Source organism: Pongo abelii, chromosome 5 (genome assembly GCF_028885655.2).
Source record: "Pongo abelii isolate AG06213 chromosome 5, NHGRI_mPonAbe1-v2.0_pri, whole genome shotgun sequence".
Taxonomy (NCBI): Eukaryota; Metazoa; Chordata; class Mammalia; order Primates; family Hominidae; genus Pongo; species Pongo abelii.
The window spans coordinates 159,634,159-159,655,387 of NC_071990.2; the positions used below are offsets into that span (position 1 = coordinate 159,634,159).

Here is a 21,229-nt window from a genome sequence, read left to right on the forward strand (position 1 = left end):
AAGCATAGCCAGGATGCTCTTGGAAAAGAATGAAATATGAGGAGGACTTTATTGCGTATCAGAACTCATTGTGAAGCTAAAAAAGTTTAAAAGCATGGCATTGGCATAAGGCTAGACAAACCAACCAGTAGAGCAGAATAGAGTAGACACTTGATCTATGACAAAGATGGCACTGAGCATAGTAGGTAAAGAATAGTCTTTTCAGTAATTGGTGCTGGGTCAGTTGGATGGCACAATGCAAGGAAATGAAATGTGCTCGCTACCTCACTATAATCTGCAATTGATTTTATTAGGGTTGTTATTGATATTGTTATGTTTTTAAAACATGTCCCAGGCTGGGTGTAGTGGATCTCTTGAGGTCAGGAGTTCAAGACCAGCCTGGCGAATATGGCGAAACCCTGTCTCTACTAAAAATACAAAAATTCGCCAGGTGTGGTGGCACACACCTGTAATCCCAGCTACTTGGGAGGCTGGAGCAGGAGAATCGTTGGAACCCCAGGGTGAAGGTTGCAGTGAGCCAAGATCATGCCACTGCACTCCAGCCTGGGCAACAGAGCAAAACTCTGTCTCAAATATATATAAATATATATATGTATATTATATTTCAAATTAGCTTTAAAGTAAGAAAAAAAAATCCCAGAGGTAAAATGGAGGAGAATACCTATGAAACAAGATTGGCACCTCCCGGGGAGCAGTGGTGCCTGAGCGGCTTTTCCCTTGGCCACATGTGCTGAAGGTGGAGCTGTGGGTCTCCTGTGGAGTCACAGCAGACAGGCACTTGGAAAGTTTCTTTCACTCTTTGAATTTTGGTTGAAAGGAAAGCACCCAAAACTATAGTCAAAGGAGTCATTTACTTCCAGAAAAATCTCAAAAGTATTGCAAGCAACAGTAGTAGCTATTGGATCAGACCTTAAAGGTGGGGGTGGAAAGATTTAACCAGTTAGCTCAGTGAAAGTTAAAGTTTTCCCAGAATATGGAGGCAGCAAAGTAGATCTAGACAAAGGTCATTTCTCATTTAGGGGTGGTGCCATTCTTGGAAAGTGTGTAAGCCGAAGTAAATCCCTACTGAAATGGCATCACATGAAGCTGCCCATGCCACCACAGTTCCGAAAGCCTTCATCATGTAAATGACTTCCGTGTCTCTTTTACTGAACTAATGATATTTTTAAAAAGATTGGCAAAGTGTTGGTAATTATTGAAGCTGAACCTGTGGGGGTTTATTATACTTTCCTTCTTTTGTATATGTTTGAAAGTTTTCATTGTATATGGTCTTCTTGAAAATGAATTCTATGTGGCTCGCAGATTTAAATATGAAAAACAACATAGTAATGCTTACAGAAGATAATATGGGACATCCTCGTATCCTAGAGAGCAGGGAAGAATTTCTGAAATATGACATGAAAAAGACTATGCAGGAAGATGTGGATAAATTAGACTACATTAGAACTTTTTTCAGGCGTTACAAGAGAAAAACAAGCTACTGAGTAGAAGATACTTGCAACATATATAAGCAATGAAGGACTAGATTTTAGAATATAGGGAAACATCAACAAGCCCAGTGGAAAAATAGGAGATGTGGTCACGTACTTCATAAAATAAGGTATCTGAATCAACAACAGATGTATAGGAAAGTACCTCATCTCATTAGCAATCAATAAACACAAATTAAAACCACAACAAGACACCACTACACATGTGCCAGAATGGCTAAAACTGACCATACCAAGTGTCATCTTGGTGAGGTGAGATGCTGCTGGGATTCATAACCTGTTGGGGGAAAATTGGTAAGACCAATTTGGAAAAGTTTGGCATTTACTCAAGTTGAACCCTCTCATATGACCTGGCATTTCCACTCCTGGGTATGTACTGAATAGAAATGCAGGCACACAGACACCAGGAGACATCTACGTAACAGCTTCATTCATAACTCGATAAAGGTGGCTACCAGTAGTAGAATAGATAAATAAATTGGGGATTACTCATACAGTAGAATATTATACAGCAATGAAATGAATGAACTGTAGTTCTACACAAGATTTTGACTGTAGTTCCTAAGCAAGACTGAGCAAAAGAAGCCAGGCACCAAAGAACGCATTTATAGGGCTCTTTGCTAGCTTGAGAAACTAGCAGGACAGGGTAGGATGCATGCTTAGGTGATAAAACTCTAAACAAAGTCTTAGTCCATTTGTGCTGCTGTAACAAAATACCTGAGACTGGATAATTTACATACAACAGAAATTTATTTCTCACAGTTATGGAGGCTGGAAGTCAAAGATCAAGGCACCAGCATTTGGTGTCTGGTGAGAGCTGCATCCTCCAAAGGGGAGAAATGCTGAGTCCCCACATGGTGAAAGGTGGAAGAGCAAAAAGGGACAAACTCCCTCCATCAAGCCCTTTTATCAGGACGCTAATCTCATTCACAAAGGGAGAAGCCCTCATGACCTAATCACTTCTTAAAGGCCCCACCTCTTAATATTATCACATTGGCTATTAAGTTTCCAAACATGAATTTTGGAGGGAACACATTCAAACCATAGCAGAAAAGCAAAGAAATGAAAACCATAAGAGAGAGATTACTGGTTACCTTTGTGGGGGAGGGAAGAGGTAGCAGTGCTTGGGGAAAGGACAATGCGGGGGCTTTTGGAATGGGAGCTCTTTGCCCCTTCCTGGCCTGGTTGGTCGTTAGGCAAGTATTCACTTTGTGACAATGCATTGCACTGGATATTTTTGATTTGCGTACTCTGTGTGTGTATATCTTAATACGTTTTTAAAATAAAAAATAGCTCATAATACTGGTTTCTGTCTTATATTTTAGAAAAGCATTTACCTTTTTAGAAAACAGATAACCTAAACATTTGAGGCACTAGGTCAGAATGCATAGGGTGGGCCGAGCACAGTGGCTTATGCCTGGAATCCCAGAACTTTGGGAGTCCGAGGTGGGCAGATTGCTTGAGCACAGGAGTTCGAGACCAGCCTGGCTAACATAGTGAAACCCCATCTCTGCAAAAAATACAAAAATTAGCCAGGCATGGTGGCATGCGCCTGAAGTCCCAGCTACTTGGGGGCTGAGGTGGGAGGATCGCTTGAACCTGGAAGCTCAAGGATATAGTGAACTGAGATCACGCCACTGTACTCCAGCCTAGAAGGCAAAGTGAGCCTCTGTCTCAAAAAAAAAAAAAAAAAAAGAAAAAAAATGTATGGGGTGTTTCTGTTTGCTGTTTTTATATAGGTAGCCATTGGAAAGGGAACATGGCTGAATTGGTTCATTCTCAACAGATTTGGTCCCATTAGGACCATTCTGTGGAATGACACTGTTCATGCCCTGAGATTACATTCAGAGTATAAAGGTATTTGGTCCATGGTGCAGAGGGAGATAGAGTGGGAGCTGCTTTCTGAAAATTAGAAAGATAAAGGTGATCAATGAGCTTGTCCTGTTTGGGAATTTTGAAGACCAGTTTGACTGTGCTCTCCACTTGAACCTTACAACATTCTCATTTACAGGAGTGGAAAACTGGAAAGAGGAAGGCCGAGAGAGATGAGCTGGCGGGAGTCATGATATTTTCCACCATGGAACCAGAGGCACCTGACTTGGACTTAGTAGAAATGTGAGAGACGCTGCCAGGTTTTCTTTCTTCTCAATCCGCACCCTCCTCCTTTGGCCATCAGGCCTCAGCTAGTGTAGCCGCAGCCGAAACTCAAATCAGACTAGACTTTTATGAAATGAGTGGGATTTGTAGTCCAATGACAAGGGAAACATCATTTGTACATAAAAGTACTGTCTTTCTAACCGCAACATCAAATTAAAATCTTTCTTTCACCTTGAAGCCAGTGATTTCATAGTTGACACAGTGCTGAGTAGCTGTTTCCAATAGTGATGAAACCAAGCGGCACGGAGCCACCTAAAACCCACGCAATATTCAGACAGCGAATCTCTTTGAACATTGCCTTGAGGAAGCAGTCTCTAACCTGCTTTTTCTGTGTGCTTTTTTAATCTGTTGATTTTAATCATGTAGTTTTTTAAATACAGGGTCAGTTGAAACTTTGGAGTAGTTCCTTTTCTCTTACGGACTTAAAAGAAATTTGCGTGGTTTTTAATTTTAAGCTTTTTTTTTTTTTTTTTTTTTTTGGGACGGAGTCTCGCTCTGTCACCCAGGCTGGAGTGCAGTGGCACAACCTCGGCTCACTGCAAGCTCCGCCTCCCAGGTTCACGCCATTCTCCTGCCTCAGCCTCCCGAGTAGCTGGGACTACATAATTTTAAGCTTTGTTATCATAAAATTATTGCGTATGTGTTACCAAAAGTATAGACAAGAAACACACACACACACGTACACATAACCCTTCAACCACCCAGAGAGAAAATCAGTGTTAATATGTTAGTGTTTAGTCTCCCAAATCCTCCTCTGTACATACGTAATTATAGGAAAGATTGTTTAAACAAAAATGACCTCACACTAGACATTTTGTTTTATAATCTGCTTTTTTCATCTAACAGTATATTGTGATCTTTTCAGGTTGGTAAATACACTTTTGACATCCTTAGAAAGAGCTGGTATCTTTAGGATCACTTAGGTAATTGTGTATCCAGGTTATTGCCTCTGTTTCATGGAGTACTTGGAATGAATGGTCAGCTAGCATTAGCAACCCCTGCTATTCTTTTATAGATTTGATGGTCCCCCCAGTCATTGGAATTTTCCTAAATAAGATATTCAAGAAATTATTATTTTATTTACTTTAGAATAATTTTAAAATTCACAAAGAATTGTAGAGGCAGAAAGGAAGCAAAGTTAAAATAAAATATAAATCAGCGCTTTTTAAGTAGTTCTTCAAATGTCTGCATCAAGCCTGTATTTAAGGCTAACTTAGTGAAAGGGGAGTTGTTACCATGCAAGAAAACAAGTGTCTGTGGTTATATTTGGCCCGAGTATCCCCACAGCAGTGCTGTTTCTCCTGCTTATGTCACTGACGGCCGCCTTCACCCACAGAGAGCAGAAGTGCGAGGCTGTGGGGAAGTTCACCAAGGCCATGGATGACGGCGTGAAGGAGCTGCTGACGGTGGGGCAAGAGCACTGGAAGCGCTGCACGGGCCGTAAGTCCACTCCTCACAGCGCACTGGGCTTGTAGGGGGTGATGCAGGCTCAGTTTTATGTCCCTTATCATAGAGGGGAACCTGCTGCCTCGAACAGAAGTGTATTTGGTGGACGGCAGTAATGTCCCTCCTGTGATTCTGCTTAATCTCACTTCACCCGAGTTAAACCACAGAAAATTGACCAGCAAAGCCAGGTTAAGAAATCTCAAGGAGCACCATGTTCACTTAATTAGTTCCAGTAATTTTGGGCTTTATAATCTTTGGAAAATTAATCATTTTTGCATGTTTTGAGAGTGCTTGTAGTTATTCTTAGTCTCATGATTTTATTTTTTAATCTTCATCCATTTGGTAAGATGTTGTATATTTGACTACAGCCATAGTGTTTAGAAAAACCAATATAGTTAGTAGTAGAAAATATGTCACAGCAGAAGCACTGCCGAGGGGAGAGTGTCACTGTCAGTCACGGCTTTCTGACCACTCTGCCGTGTCCCGAAGAACTTCCTGCCTCCCTCCTCCTTTGTTTGTAGGTTTTCATTCTGCTGAGGGTTTTTCCTGTATTCCCCAGAACTGTGCAGCTCTGTCACCACACATGTGGCCCAGGATAGAAAAACAGTCCCGTATCCAGCTGTGGGGCTAATGCCACGGGCTGCTGCCCTGTTACACCCACAGGCTCAGAGGTTGCAGAATGACTTGTCAGGCCCAGAAATGCTGGGATTGCACTGCTGTCCAATGCGCAGATGTCTTTACCTCCCTTAGAGTCCTAGGACTTCTCTCCTTTATATCTGGTCTGCCCTTATTGCTGTGTCTTAACCTCTAGAGAAAAGGGCCTTCTAATCTATCACTAAGAATTTCCTGGCCTTCACCTCATAACACCATACAGGAATATTGGTTGTATTCAGTTAAAAAAAATGTTTTCTATTTTGAATTATGAGTAACATATACCTACTTTTATATCAGCCTTTGATGCTCAGCATAGGAAAGGGATCTGTTCTTGTAATGATTTTTTTTAAGGTGATATTTTTACACTAAAAAAGGAAAACAATCAGAATTTGAAATCCAATAATAATTTTAAAGAGCAGGAAACTAAATATTGAGTGACTCGTAGATGAATTAATAAGATAGCACAGCAAAGACAATGCCAGTATTACTATTCAATCCAGATCTGAAAATCCAAAGCCTTACATCAGGAGTCAGTAAACCATGGTCTGAGCACCAAATTTGGCTTGCCACTTATTTTGTAAATAAAGTTTTATTGGAACACACCCATGCCCATTTATTTGTATATTGTCTTTGGCTACATTTGTGTCATAATGGTAGAGTTGAGTAGTTTCAACAGAAACTTGTAGCTCCATAAAGCCTAAAACATTTACTATCTGGCACTTTGCAGAGGAAGTTTGCCAGGCCCCCAGCCATTGGCCAATACTACCTCTACCTCTTCCTCTACTAGCAGTAATACCAGTACCAGTGGTGCTTTACCATCCACATAGTATCTTATACCAACAAAACAACTTGTAACATACCAGCTGTTCGTGCTTGAGGGGCAGACATCAGGAATAACAGTCGTTTCTTTCCCATAGCAAAGAAATATGATGCTGTATCCTAAATATATAGAATTAGCCCTGAGAAAATAATGTATACAAATGCAGCATCTAGAAAACAAAACCTGTGTCAAGACTTTGGTCATAGAGGATGACTCATGAACAAAAAGCAAAGTTGACATTGTTCTCTAAAGCAGAGGTCCCCAATCCCCAGGCCATGGACCATTACCGCACAGCAAGTGAAGCTTCACCTCTATCTACAGGTGCTCCCCATCACTCGCATTACTACCTGAGCTCCACCTCCTGTCAGATCAGCAGTGGCATTAGATTCTCATAGAAATTCGCACCCTATTATGAGCCACACATACAAGCTTGTGAGCCCTTATGAGAATCTAATGCCTGATGATCTGAGGTGGAACAGTTTCATCCCCAAACCATCCCCCTGACCCACTGTCTATCCATGGAAAAATTGTCTTCCATGAAACCAGTCCCTGGTGCCAGAAAGGTTGGGGACCACTGCTCTAAAGTATAAATGAAAGAATTCAGTTTTAAAGGCAATGAATTAATTTTGACTGTAAACTCTTGCAAGACCATCATAACAAATCATTTAAATCTGTATGTTCTTTGAAAGCCATTTTTCTTGAGTGTAAATTTTACAATTGCATTTTTTAAGGGTATCATAAAAATTTGGGATTATGGTGTCTTTTTAAAAATTAAATCCCTTATGTCTAATGTCTGATCAACTCCATGTCCTGTGTAATCCACAAGGCTAAATGTAGAAAGTAGGGAATACTGGCCTCAGGCCGCTCTTTTGTGGGGTGGGGAAAGAGATTGACTCAGGCGTATCTCCTCCTTTTTCTCAAAATAGTTCTTTAAAATTCCTAATGTGTAGAATGAAAACTCTAGCACACACTCTGCATGGTGAACCACATGCCAGGCGCCTTTAGGTAGGGAGGCAAAACTGAGGTACCCCAGGGGGACAATTCATTAAAATTAACTGAGCTCATGTAATTTGGATTCATGTTTCTTGATAACTGCAGCTTATAGACCTTACCTCAAATGTCTCTGGCCTAAATATTTTTTAAAGAAACATTAAAAGTTTTCTTTTTCTCCTTTAACACTGCAGTGAGTCTTTAAATGCAATTAATGGTTTCTTTTGAAAGGCAAACAGATGCTCCATTCAAGGGGACTCCATACAGATGCAAAGAAAGTAGCTTAAGGTGCAGAGACTCTTGGGAAGTTCTCCAAAGTGATCCCAGAATCTTAGCACCTTAAAAAGAAACCTTAGGGGTCATTTATTGAAATCATCTCTTCATACAGATGAGAAAACTCAGACCCCTCTTCCCGGGGCGTGCGAAGTCTGACTGTTGTATTTTTCTCCATACCTTGTTGCTTTCAGTCTTTGGTAGTTACGGTTTGCAAATGGTCATTTATGCACCCATAACAGAGTGGGAAAGCCTACGTATTTGGAATCACAAGTCCATGTCCAGCATTTATTAGCCATGTGACCTTGGGCAAGTCAGTTATCTGAGCCTTATTTTCCTAATCCTCAGCATGAGGATGGTGTCTCTGCATCTGGTAGAGGGGCTATCATGATGATCAAGTACGGTGTCGCTAGAAGTACTTTGTAAGCTAGAAATCATCTAAAGGAGCTTCTATTTCACTTACGTCTCATTTGGTGAATGAGAATGTAGGAGTGATTGTCAATAATAATAGCATCCACCATTAGTTGAACAGTCAATTAAAAAATAATCGAAAGAAATCAGTTGTAAAAACAATCACTTTTGCAACAGTATTTTGTGAAGGAATATATAAACTATTTTGAATCACTTCAAACGTTACTATAATCACTTTTAGGAAATAGTTTAGTCCCATTTCAGTTTGCTCAGAAGACTAATCATTTATTCCTTTTTGTCTTTCAGCATTACCCAAGGAATATCAGAAGATAGGAAAGGCCTTGCAGAGTTTGGCCACAGTGTTCAGTTCCAGCGGCTATCAAGGTGCGTCTTTCTTCATTCATCCAGTGGTCCTTTAGAGCCTTATCTAGACCTGTCACCTGCCTAGGATCCTGCAGACGCTAACTCCCTCCTCAGTGAAGCACCCTGGTTGTGGGTGTGTAAATTGGCTAGGCTGCCACACTAAGGACTTTTGCACCCTCATCCTAGGACTTTTGAGAAAAGCCAAAGGTTGTCATAATTTGTATTTTCTTGTTGGCTCGTTTGCCTTTTTTTGCTCTCAGGTATAGCACTTTTGTTTCAATGCCATCAGTTTCATTTCTCTGCCAAGTCTTCCTGTGACAGAGGCCAGATTTGTCTGGGCACAGTGGCTCACACCTATAATTCCAACACTTTGGGAGGCTGAGGTGGGCAAATCACTTGAGTCCAGGAGTTTGAGACCAGCCTGGGCAACATGGTGAGAACCCCATCTCTACAAAAAATAAAAAATTAGCCGGGTGTGGTGGTGCATACAGGTAGTCGCAGCTATTTGGGAGGCTGAGGTGGGAGGATCACTGAAGCCCAGGAGGCAGAGGTTGCACTGAGCCATGGTCTTACCAGCGCACTCCAGCCTGGGTGACAGAGCAAGACCCTGTCTCAAAAACAAAACAAAAAAAAAAAAAACCAGATTTCATCAAGGCCATTTCAAGGAAAAATGTTTGACCAAGTAACAAGTGTGTGTTGCCTGTTTTCTCCTTAACTCATAACTGTTTCAGCTTATCCTATAAATGTGTATCTTACCCATGGATCCCTTCATGATTTACATTGGCAGCACTTACGAGAACAAGTTAGCTCTTTTTCTTTATTAAAAGGGAAAGGAACCCAGGCAGCATAAGGAGACCCCATCTCTACAAAAAAATAATAAAATAAAAATTAGCCAGGCATGGTGTCACACACCTGTAGTCTCAGCTGTTCTGGAGGCTGAAGCAGGAGGATCACTTGAGCCCAGGAGGTCGAGGCTATAGTGTGCCATGATCACACCACTGCACTCCAATATGGGCAACAGAGTGAGACCCCATCTCAAGAAAAAAAAAGAAAAAGCATTTGTCAACTAGGTGGCACCTATTAAATCTGTTATCTCCTGTCACTTACAGGAACAGTAGAATTGGTACAGGTGTTGATCCTGATACTCAGGGCAGACAGTGCTTTGGATGTCAGTTTCTGAATATTTTAATAAAAAACTAATAAGAAATTAGTTTCTCACCAAAATGTAAGATTTAGGGCTCCCACATGGCAATAGTTCTCATTGCCCTGGCCTTACCATGTCTTACAGTTGACACTTTTAGACCAGAAGCGGGCTTTGAGGTCTAGACTAGGAACTCAAGGCCAGAACAGAGAAGCATCTTGGCCCAGGTAACAAGTGGGTGATGGAAGAGCTGAGAGCGAGCCACGCCCATTGCTTAGGGAGGAGGCAGAGGTCTTGGAGCCCTTTTAGCATGGTGACTCTGTGATGTCTCAACAGGGTGAGAAGATTTGTCCTAGAGATGCTGGAATTTTGGCCATCATGATGGCCCGGCTCCACAGGTTCATCCATGGGTTCCCCACTGGGAGCTGCTTCGTGATTCTTTAATATTTTCTGGACTGTAATTATCAATACATTATTAAATATTCATATTGCAAATAGCACTTTTTCAAGTATTAAAAATACTCAATGTATGTTTTATGTTGAATATAATTCTACTTAAGATAGTATTTTAAGGAAGCATTCAAGTTCCTGTTGACTGGCTTTGCTCCCATTGCAAAGGACAGTGCAGGTCAGCAGTGTGGAGGACTGTCTCGTCACATCCACTTGCTCGGATGTGTTGGCGTCTTAGAGCAGTGCTATACTATGCGATCTTGCAATAATGTAAATGAGTTTGATTCCTAGAAATATTCTGATTGCAGAAAAATAACTTCCAATGCTCCTTTACGAGTTCATGTACTAACTTGAAATAATACAGACTGTTAGCATGGCGCCTGCACAAAACCATGAAACATTGCATATTCTTATGGATAAGCATATGGAAATATAAGCAATAAAAATTCTTAAATGATTATAGGGGAGGAGAGAGATATGGAAGGTAAACTTCTGATTATATCTTGTTTTGTAGAGTTGACTTTGGAATAATGTGAATGCTTTACGTAATTATTAGAAAACAAATTTAAATCAAAATGGAAAAAAATTTCTAATCAAAAGCAAAATAATACAAATGACCTGATACATCAAGATGAAGGCATAGCACACAGAGGAATTGTTTCAAAGCACCTTAAAATGGCATTTTATATGCCCCCAGGAGCGGGTGCCTCAAGGTCAGAAAGACTATAAGAATGTTAGTTGTTTTCACTAAACATGTAGTTAATATCATGTTGGTATTGTTATTCTAAAACTTCTCAAACTATTTACATATTGTAGGATAAAGCAAATATGTAATTATGTTACTATTGTTAGCAATTAAGATTTTTAAAATAAAAAGTTTTAAAATAAATGAAGAAAACCCCTAAAGTCATAAATTTGCTTTGGAAACATCAATGTGAGCTCATTACGTGATTTCCCTCTTAAAAAAAAATACCGTTTGCCTTTCTGTTAAAGCCCTAGAAACAGTTACCCAATCCAGTAGCAGGAAGCATTCCCTGGCACCACTCGTAAGGTCCACATCCCACCACAGTGAACCAGGGTTCCTATCAAAAGACTTAGATACCAATTGGAAGAGCCTGCCACCGGCCAAAGAAAAGAAAATGTGAGCTTTAGTGAAAATAATAATTAATGTGGAATGAAGCATATCAAATATTTTTAAATCCGGAATTATAAAGATGCTTTTTAAGAAATTAATCTCAGTTACTTTTGGAGAATGGTGATGGATTAACTCGTTATTTTGAAAACTATAAAGAGAAAGAATTAAGCACTTAACCTGCTTTTCCTGTTCAAACTCTACTTCTGGGTAACTGGAATATTGATAAAGGAAAGTTGATCCTTATGGAAGTATTTCAGCTAATAAAGGAATGGTAGAAATAGAATAGCACCATTTTGCAGACTCACACTAAAATAAAAGATCCAGACAATGGTCATTCTAGATAACGATCATTTTCTAACATTCTAAGAGTAGAAATAACTGGAACTGGTGGTGTGTGACTCTGATCAGGCCTCTAGGTCTAATAGCCAGTGTAAAGAGAACACAGAGACAGAGTGTGTAAAGTATCACCAGAGATACAGCCAGCAGCATCCAGAATGCAGGCACCAAGGCACACGACGAGTTCAACACCCCACGAAAAGAAACGTGCAGGGGGAAAAGGGGCCGAGAGAGAAGAATCCAGAGTTAAGAAACGCATCAGTTCTGTGCCGTGTGGACCTTTACATCCCGATTCAAGCAGCCAGCTCACCCTGAGAGGCCTCATTATAGCCGAGTGACAGTCTCGTCTTAGATGTCATAATGGTACTGCCTCATGTTTTAGAGTCCTCATCTATTAGGCAAGATTTATGGATGAGATGCTGATGTCCAGTGAAAGCAGGTCGGGGTGTAGATGAACACAGGCTGGTGAGAGCTGCCAGTAGGGAAGGCAGACGGTGGGTGATGGGCATTCATTCTATTCCCAATAGTTTTGAAAATGTTTGAAAGTTTCTATAATAAAATGTACCAATAAAATCAATAATAAAATTTTTAACAAGTGAAAAGAAAATATGTATAACTTATAACCACTGATAAAATTGATCATTTTCAGGTGAAACAGATCTCAATGATGCAATAACAGAAGCAGGAAAGACTTATGAAGAAATTGCCAGTCTCGTGGCGGAACAGGTGCTAACATGATCACACAATTCCAATTAAGATTTGTTGCTATCTAGTCCACATATTTAATTTAAAACCTGTCTTAAGACAGACGTCCCAAATAAGTACCCTCTTCTTTTCTGTTTCTATGTATCTTTGTTAATTGTATTTAATCATGGTTTCTTAGGTTAAGACAAAGTGGATGAATACATTTGTCATCAAGAAATCTAAATAGGCCAGGCACAGTGGCTCACACCTGTAATCTGGCACTTTGGGAAGCCAAGGCGGGTGAATCTCTTGAGTCCAGGAGTTCGAGACTCCCCCAAAATTACCCGGGTGTAGTGGTGTACGCCTGTAGTCCCAGCTACTCGGGAGGCTGAGGTAGGAAGATTGCTTAAGCCCGGGAAGTCAAGGCTGCAGTGAGCCATGATTGTACCACTGCACTCCAGCCTGGGTGACAGAGCAAGACCCTGTCTCAAAAGAAAAAAAGACCTCTAAATGAATGCACTCCAGTACTGATGCCTCTGATCTCTTCTTAGCCATCAGGGGATTCTAAAGAACAGGAAAGAATGCTGGCTCAGATCTGTATGGACAATTGCTTAGCCTCTCTGAGCTGTGGTTCCCTCATCTGTTAATCTGCAGTGGTAGTGCCTACCCTGTATGGTTCTTAAGATTTAATAGCTCATAAATAAAAAGCACCTGCTACAGTCCCCAGGACAGAGCACGTCTTTGTCATAGCTACATAGCATTTATTGGAGTCTTTAGTACCCCAGTTTCAGGGGCTTTTTAGATAACAGATAATAAGTTCCCTTAAGAAGAATCTTAAGTTATTTTCTAATTCCTTAATTAAAAAAAATTTTTTTCAGATGACTTAAAACTATGTTTATGGATGCACATGTGTACACCCACTAATGTGGTTATGGGCTACTTTGCTGATACTTCTAAAAAAGCATTCATTTTAGTAACATAGCTATTAAAGTTATAATTCAGAAAAAATGGAAAAATTTAAAATTACCACTTAAAATGATTAGATGTTTTAATATTTTTATATTCTCTGCTCATATTTAGAAGTTAAACTACAGCAACTCATTCATTTGTAAACATACAGCATTAGCTGAACCTTCTTCCTTCGTGGTGGTATTATTTTGGGCCACGTCAAAATAACTAATTTTACCAACCAATTTAAAAATCACATGGTGTTTTGTCATTTTCTTTACAACATATGATTCAAAGGATGGCAGTCTTGGGAGTTATTTTGTTTTAGAAAAAGTGATCTGAATGCTTAACACTCAATAATTTAGTGTAGCACATGCAGGATTTATAGTCTTTGGATATAATAGTTATCTTTTCCTTGATTTTCTGAATTTCTCTGCCAGTAACAATCAGCTTGTATCTTGTTATAGCCAAAGAAAGATCTCCATTTCCTGATGGAATGTAATCACGAGTATAAAGGTTTTCTTGGCTGCTTCCCTGACATCATTGGCACTCACAAGGTAACCTGATCGTAGATATTTATAGAAGACAACAGCAGGTGAAGGAGGCAGACATGCGCAGTAGTCAGTATTGGTTTTATATGTTTATTAGTAAAAAAGAAACAACCTATAATTCCCATTAGAAAGGTTTTGTAACTGAATTTTAAAATTGGTTTGGGGTGTCCTCACATATGAATTCTGGTTTTCTCTACCTTTTTAAAAATCTGTACATCTCCTCAGGCATGAGTTGTGAGTATTTTATATTTTATGTCAACCATAGTAGTCTATAGTATATTGTGATGTACTTGGATTTGTTAGGAAAATCTCTGCAAAGGGCTGGTCTGTGATCTTAACAGTCCTGGCATGTGGCCATTTTAGCATTCTGCTTTATAAGTTAAATATCATGAAGGCGTACCATAGGTAAATTAGTTTTGTACAACTTCAGATAACTTAATATAAAACTCAGAACAATTAGCTTGTTGTCAAAATGTATGCCAGCAGCATCAGAGTTGTAGGCCTGGAGCCTAATTAATGCATGAGTATAGAGTTGTTCCTTCCAGACAGCCCTAAATAACGAGCAGCATGACGACACTGGAGTGGGAAATGCTTGGCAGCTTTTCCAGCCACTTCCATCTGAGTCTTTAAATGGATTCGGCGCCTCTTAAAAAATCAAAGGAGAGCCCAGGACTTACAATCAGCACACTTAGGCACTAGCTTATAAAATATTTTGTTGTATAAAAAAAGAGAGAGAGAATGCATGTGTGCACATGCTGCCCTGTACCTAGCCACATGACTTCCAAAACCTGCTAATGCCTGATTTCCATTATGTGCTACTCCTCAAATGGCAGCGGCTTCTGAATATTACAGAGATGGTATGCTGTTTGCTTTTCTCTTTTGTTGTAGCATAAAACTGTTCATTTTAGCTTAGTGACATTTGTCAAGAATAGCAGCCTTTTTGCTTCCAAGGGACTTGAAGGAAGTTAAATTTAGATGCTTTCCTCTCTTCTTATTTTGTGGAGGTATTTCCTGTTCAGTAGCAAATCCGTTATAGAATATATTAGCATTGTTATATTTTAAACTAATGACTAATCATTTCAGCTTTATTCATACTGTTGCATTTTATATTTCACAGGGAGCAATAGAAAAAGTGAAAGAAAGTGACAAACTAGTTGCAACAAGTAAGATCACCCTACAAGACAAACAGAACATGGTGAAGAGAGTCAGCATCATGTCTTACGCGTTGCAAGGTAAGATGAAAGGGTCCTTATGAGGTGCTGGTGGAGGTTTTTTTCCCCCAGCAAAGTTCCCTTGCTAGAGAGAAATCCAGATGTGAGCAGCAGTTAAGTAAGTGAGACCTCGTAAGCCCCTCGTTTGCAGGATCCCGGTGCTGATGAAAATCTGTAATATTTATTTAATTTTTCACCTGTCCACCTTATCTGGCTATGGATGACAGCTTGATTAAAACTGCACATTTTATTATTTCTGAGAGACATTGAAGATTCCCTTTGTAATCTGTGGTATCATAATGCTCTATTAAATGCCAGAGCCCAGCTTTTAGCAGTCTGTAACCTGCGTGCCTTGGGATCATGGAATGTGAAGGGGTTTGGGTGTGTCATTTTAGGCACATTTTTTTTGTGTTCTAAAAAGAAAAGACATGAATTTGTATAGGTTTGAGCGTTCTTGAGCAGATGAGGGCAGCAAGTGGATTTTTCCTGTTGGCGGATGGGTGGATGGCACTCGCATGGGCAGAGAATGGAGAGCGTGTTCTGTTAGGAACAAAAGCCACAAAATTGTGCTAGATTGTGTCATGGGTGTGAAAGAGCAAAACATACTTAGAGGTGATTGGGAAATAAATGTTGATTGTGAAAGAACTTGAAAGCTCTAGACTTGATGCGGGCATTAAGAAGCCATTAAAAGGGAGTAAGTCAATCCTCAAGGGAGAAGGATTTGCTAGTTATGGAGGGGAGATTGGAAGATGCAGACACTGTCTAAGAGCCCAGCCAGAAGACCATCTCACTGTTGTAGTCTGAGCTTTGAGGGCCGGAAGATGTGGCACTGGGGAGAAGAGAATGAAGCGCATTTGCAGGGTTTTCCGAGGAACAGCTTTCAAGACTGGGGCTTCATGGAGAAAGAGAAGGACGAGGGAGTGTCCAGAGCCAAGGCCACTACGGCAAAAACGAGGAAACCTGATTGAAGTTTTGGGTTTTGAAGGGTTTGAAATGGGGAATTTGGTTTTGAACTTGTGTTTGAGGTTATCCAAATTGATAAATACAAAGCTTTGTACAACTTCAAATAACTGAATGTAAAATGTAGAACAGTTTGCATGTCGTGGGAATCTGCAGCCGCTGGCTTTCTCAGCCTGGAGGGTTTGGGAGAAGGCAGCGTAGGAGGCATCCGAGGGAGGCAATGAAGCCCTGTGATGACGAAGACTCCTCTAGAGTTGGGGGCAGGGGCAGAGGGGGACAGAGAAATAAGGAATCCATGTATTCAGCAAAGATGAAGAAAGTTGTCCCTCAGCATCCAGTCCTCCTGCCCTGTGAGAGGTTGAGTCCTGACAGCGTTGCTGGTGCTCAGGGGCAGCAAAGCTTCCCGTACTGAAGAAGGGTCTCCCGCTGTCCCACACGCTGCCCAGCCTTTCACCAGAAACCTGCTGAAACAATTGCTGTGCAGGAGGGAGCGGGGCAGGGACCCCAGGTGCCTGCTAGGTCCAATGCAGACACACCGGAGGCTTTGAACTGCAGTCATCTGTAGCAAATATGACCAAGTATTTTCTATTTGATCAATTCTGTTAGAGTAATAGTCCACATTTGGGTGATTTATCTGTATTGGATTTTATAGTTTTGAATATGCAAGTCAGTGAAAGTCATTCATTTACTGGAAAGTAATGTTTGTCATTAACTTGTTTTTTGTTTTGTTTTGTTTTGTTTTGTTTGAGACAGTCTCGCTGTGTCACCTAGGCTGGAGTACAGTAGTGCAGTCTCGGCTCACTGCAACCTCCATCTCCTGAGTTCAAGCAGTTCTCCTGCCTTGGCCTCCCGAGTAGCTGGGATTACAGGCACCTGTCGCCATGCCTGGCTAATTTTTGTATTCTTAATAGAGATGGGGTTTTGCCATGCTGGCCAGGCTGGTCTTGAACTCCTGACCTCAGGTGATCCACCCATCTCACCTCCCAAAGTGCTGGGATTACAGGTGTGAGCCACTGCGCCCAGCTCAACTTGTTTTTCTAACCTCTTAGTAAAGTGATTTTCCAAGAACTGACAACAACAGCCAACCAGATTAGGTCAGGTTGATGATTCATTGTAACTGAGCAGAGAAACCAGGTGTTGTCATTTGAAAACTTGGAAAACTGATTGATGTTTTGGTTTTGGTTGTAGCTGAGATGAATCACTTTCACAGTAACCGGATCTATGATTACAACAGTGTCATCCGCCTGTACCTGGAGCAGCAAGTGCAGTTTTACGAAACGGTGAGTGGGCGTCCACGTGCCTTTCGCATGTGCTTGAGGAGAAGAGGGTTCCTGGTAAACCACTTTGACCATGTAAAGTTAATCTGTTTGTATTCTTTAATCCTAAGTAATAAACCAAAGGAAACTAAATTTTGGACAGGATTTTTTTAATCTAATTCCATCTGCCCTTTGCTTTTTGGATAACACTGTGTTAAAAAAAGGTTTTCTTCTGAAGCAGGGGTCTTGGATGCTAGTTGCAAGGCCCCAAGAAGTTCCTTATTGTGCAGCTCCTTCCCCACTGTCACAGCCTCGCTGTGCCTCTGTGCACCAGGAACGGTGCTGAATGAGATGAGGTCACCCAGCCGTCCCTGGGGCTCCGTTGGCAGCTGGAACAGGAGCCTGGCACCACACAGGAAACCAAAGGCAGCCTTTGCTTTTTGTGAATGAGGTTTTCACAGTGCGCCATGGAAATCGCAGAGAGAAAACCAAAAAAGCAAGACCTGGAATGATTCTATTCACAAAAAAATAATGAAAACTTAAATTTTTCTTACCTCTGCTTAGTAATTTTGTTGTTTACCAGAGTCTATAGAAAACAAAAATCTAGTAGCATGTCCACCTCAGGCACCTGCAGGTAAGGTCTGTAATGTAGAATCCAGCCTCCGCTGGCGGCCTTGCTGCCTACCCAGCTCCCCTCTGGCCATGGGATCTAAGCCATGTTCGTGAGGAGTGGCGAGCAAGCCCTCTGCTCAGCCATACTGGTGGCATCTGCGAGCTGGACACTGCTGAAAACGCCTGTCTCTGGCAGCCAGTTCTTAAAGGAGAACTGTACTTGATGTACCTAATGCATATTTGTGAATTGTGTCTTGGACAGTTGGTTTGGGAGACTAACTTATGGGAGGAACTCACCTAAGCCCTGTCCTCCCTTACAGGACATGGGCCCTGTGCTCTTTAAATGCACACTTTTCCCATCAGTTGGTACCATTGTGGATTTGCCTTTCATTGTATATTAGAATATAACAGATTACATTTGTCTGTGTGAGAAAATAATGCAAGGGCAACTCTCAGAATTTTGATAGTGTTGATTTATTGATTTTCAAGTCCAGGTATGGTATAGTGACATTGTAATTCAGAATAGAAAACCATGTATTTCATCACTGTCTTTGCATAAACCTAAATAGCTGATAGAAGATTGTCAGGTTTCAGATCTAAGTTTTATGGCAAAGTAACCCTTAAGTTACTAAAATTTGCGTATGTGTTCATGGAGCAGACATATATTGAGTGTTTCTTGTATACCAAGCCCTCACTCTGGATGTTTAGCATCCAGGGATGGATAAGACAGCTGTGCCTTCAAGGAGCAGGAGGCCCTGGCGCAGAGACCACTGCAGCGCCTCGTTAGCTTCACAGGCAGGCTCGTGCTGTCTGCACACTCAGCAGTGACAGCAGGGTCTGGCCAGGGCAACACAACCTTCAGGGGATTCTGGAAGCTCATACTCCTCCAGGAAAGAGGGGGCTCTAGGCAAGCGTGAAGGCCTGAGCCCCCAGCTTATCTGAGGAAAAGCAGGTGGTCTGGAAGCGCCGCTAGGGCAGAGGTGGGGAGCATGTGTAGACGCCTCCCGGTGGGAAGGGACCACCAGGGCCAGCTTGGGCCCCAGCGCTGCCAGTGCCATTCGGGGTTAAGGTCTCTCCAGCAGCAACGCAGGGCAGGGCTGGTGCCAAAAAGACCAGTTAAAGAATTGGAATTTGTGTCATAATTAACTTGTTGGAGTTGTGAATAAAGAATACTGTGAGGTTGTAATGGGAGTGATATCTCAACGTTGTTTTGTTTTGCTTTCTTGTCAGATTGCAGAAAAGCTGAGGCAGGCCCTCAGCCGCTTTCCGGTGATGTAGGACAGAACGGGCCTTGCAGAGAACGCCACGCGCTTTCTCCTAACTTGGGGCAATGCAATTCAAAACTTTTTTTTCCCCTATTATTCAGAAAAAAAGGAAACAAAACCAAAAAGAAACAGAGTTGCAAAAAACTGCATTTATTTTATTAGCCGCCCTAAATGCATCAGTTATTTAGGGATGGTTTTTTGTTCATTTCCGCATCCATTATTTAAACCAGTGGAAATTCTCTCTATTTTTGGAAAGTACTTAAAAGTTACCAGAATTTTCAATGGAAAATGACGGGTTTCTCCCCACTGATATTTTACATAGGGTCATAATTTATGTCTTATAAATTATATGTCTTATATAATTTATAAGTCTCCCACAATCTTCCAGTTCTTACCCAGTGTCAGATAATTAATTACTAATTACTTTCTTAAAAATATGAACTATGCCAGAATAAAAAATATCTATGTTTGTATATTTTTATAACTCTTTTCAGTCCTCTGGGGCTCCTGTCATTGAGGGAAGTCGTTACGCCTTTCACTGCCACAGTTACAGCTCAAGTTCTTACACTTCAGGAGGGAGGATGCCGGGGGCCCCTGGGGCTGCTAGTGCCATCATGGTGTGTGGCAGGTGGGCCATCCCATGTCCCTCCAGGGGGATCCCACAGCCTGGCAGATGAGCAGATACCTCTGGCCACCCGTGTCCTCAGCGTCATTTCTGATGTGCTGCTCTTATGTGAGGACCAGTGCTTTCTCTCTTTGCACTCTTCCTTCCTAATCTTGGTTAAGGCATGTTTTATGCCATAAAGAATACATTAGAAGAATTGAGGGACTTTTTAGAGAATTTTGTGGCTTTGGTCCGACGGGTGAGTGGCTGTGCGGAGGCCTGTGCTCAGGAGGGCCTGGGGGAAGGAGGGCACCCTGCACCCCGGAGCCTCTGGCCCTTTCGTGTTCTTTGGCTGCTCATCCACCGTGATGAGAAGCGCTGCTGCGGGCATGGCACACTGCTTGGCTTGGGTGGCGGGTTCATGGCCAGTTGGTGTAATCAGCAAAGAGAAAAATCACAGTTTAGCTCCCCATTAGATGGAAGAGTGTAGGGACTGAGAAGGGCTGCAGCCTGAACAGCGTACAGAATCCCCGGGGCTCTGAGGTTGGAGAGAAAGAACAGACCAGTGCCCTTCCTGACTACATCCGAAACTTCACACAGGATGTTTCTGAGCACCAGCACTTCCAGCGCTTCAGTTAACGGCATAAAGCAAAACAGGACCTTGGCACACCGTCAGCTCGAACTCAACACTGGCAGCCACCGTCTCACCCCTGCGGAGGAGCGCTCCCGTCTCCCACAGGTGCCTTACCGCGTTCCCTCCTGCTGCTTTCATTTTTCTGACCTAATAATTACGGGAAATGGAAAGTGGGCCAGCATCAATAAAATGACACCAAAAATAAGTAGATGAGGAAATCAAATGAATATGAGAACATCTTGTTCTTCAATATCACGGGTTTTTGTTAATGTTTCATAAATAATTTTCCCCACTTGATTTTTCTTCTATAAAATCGCATAGAACAATGTTTATGCTATAGCCATTTAATATATGTACAAATTGTAAAGAATATGTATAAATGTTTTACACGAATGTAAGAGCATGTAGAAGCCAACATATAAATAAATTGTTTAAAAAAACTGTACAGTAAATTCTCAAAGCACTTTTTCAAAACACTTTTTGGCCTTTGTGATTTTTGTTGTTGTTGTTAAGCACTTTTTATTCCAGCTGCTGAAAATGGTCCAGGCAATGAATTCTTCCCCAAATCCTATTTCTTCTGACATGAATTCATCATTTCAGTTCCGTAGGTCAGTGTTGCAGTCCGGGAAGCATATCATAACCACCTGGGAGTTGCAAGAAGCAGACACTCGCCCTGTGTCTGACTCCCGGATATTTGGATTTGGCTGGTGTGAGGCAGGGGCCAGGAAAGTGAAAAAGGGATGGGGGAAATGGAGATGGCACGGGCTCCTCAGAGCGTGGTAGCCGACTATGAGGAAAAGCAGAGGGAATGTGAAAGAAAATAAGAGAATCCATGGGA

At 41.5% G+C, this 21,229-nt stretch overlaps 1 protein-coding gene across 3 annotated transcripts in view; it reads left to right on the plus strand.

Moving 5' to 3' along the window:
• The window catches only part of SNX9 (sorting nexin 9), a 121,190-nt gene extending 100,323 nt beyond the window's left edge, over positions 1 to 20,867 (plus strand). For 2 of the 3 annotated variants that reach the window (XM_054558374.2, XM_024248364.3), the window contains exons 11-18: positions 3,502 to 3,605; positions 4,984 to 5,087; positions 8,548 to 8,625; positions 12,316 to 12,392; positions 13,766 to 13,855; positions 14,967 to 15,081; positions 17,209 to 17,300; positions 19,119 to 20,867. In XM_054558374.2, the coding sequence (XP_054414349.1) occupies positions 3,502 to 3,605; positions 4,984 to 5,087; positions 8,548 to 8,625; positions 12,316 to 12,392; positions 13,766 to 13,855; positions 14,967 to 15,081; positions 17,209 to 17,300; positions 19,119 to 19,166 (708 nt within the window). In that variant the 3' untranslated portion in view covers positions 19,167 to 20,867. Of the gene's footprint in view, positions 1 to 3,501; positions 3,606 to 4,983; positions 5,088 to 8,547; positions 8,626 to 12,315; positions 12,393 to 13,765; positions 13,856 to 14,966; positions 15,082 to 17,208; positions 17,466 to 19,118 lie in introns of those variants that run through there. The other variant, XM_063725072.1, reaches the window with a different exon arrangement.
• The last annotated feature ends 362 nt before the right edge of the window (positions 20,868 to 21,229 follow it).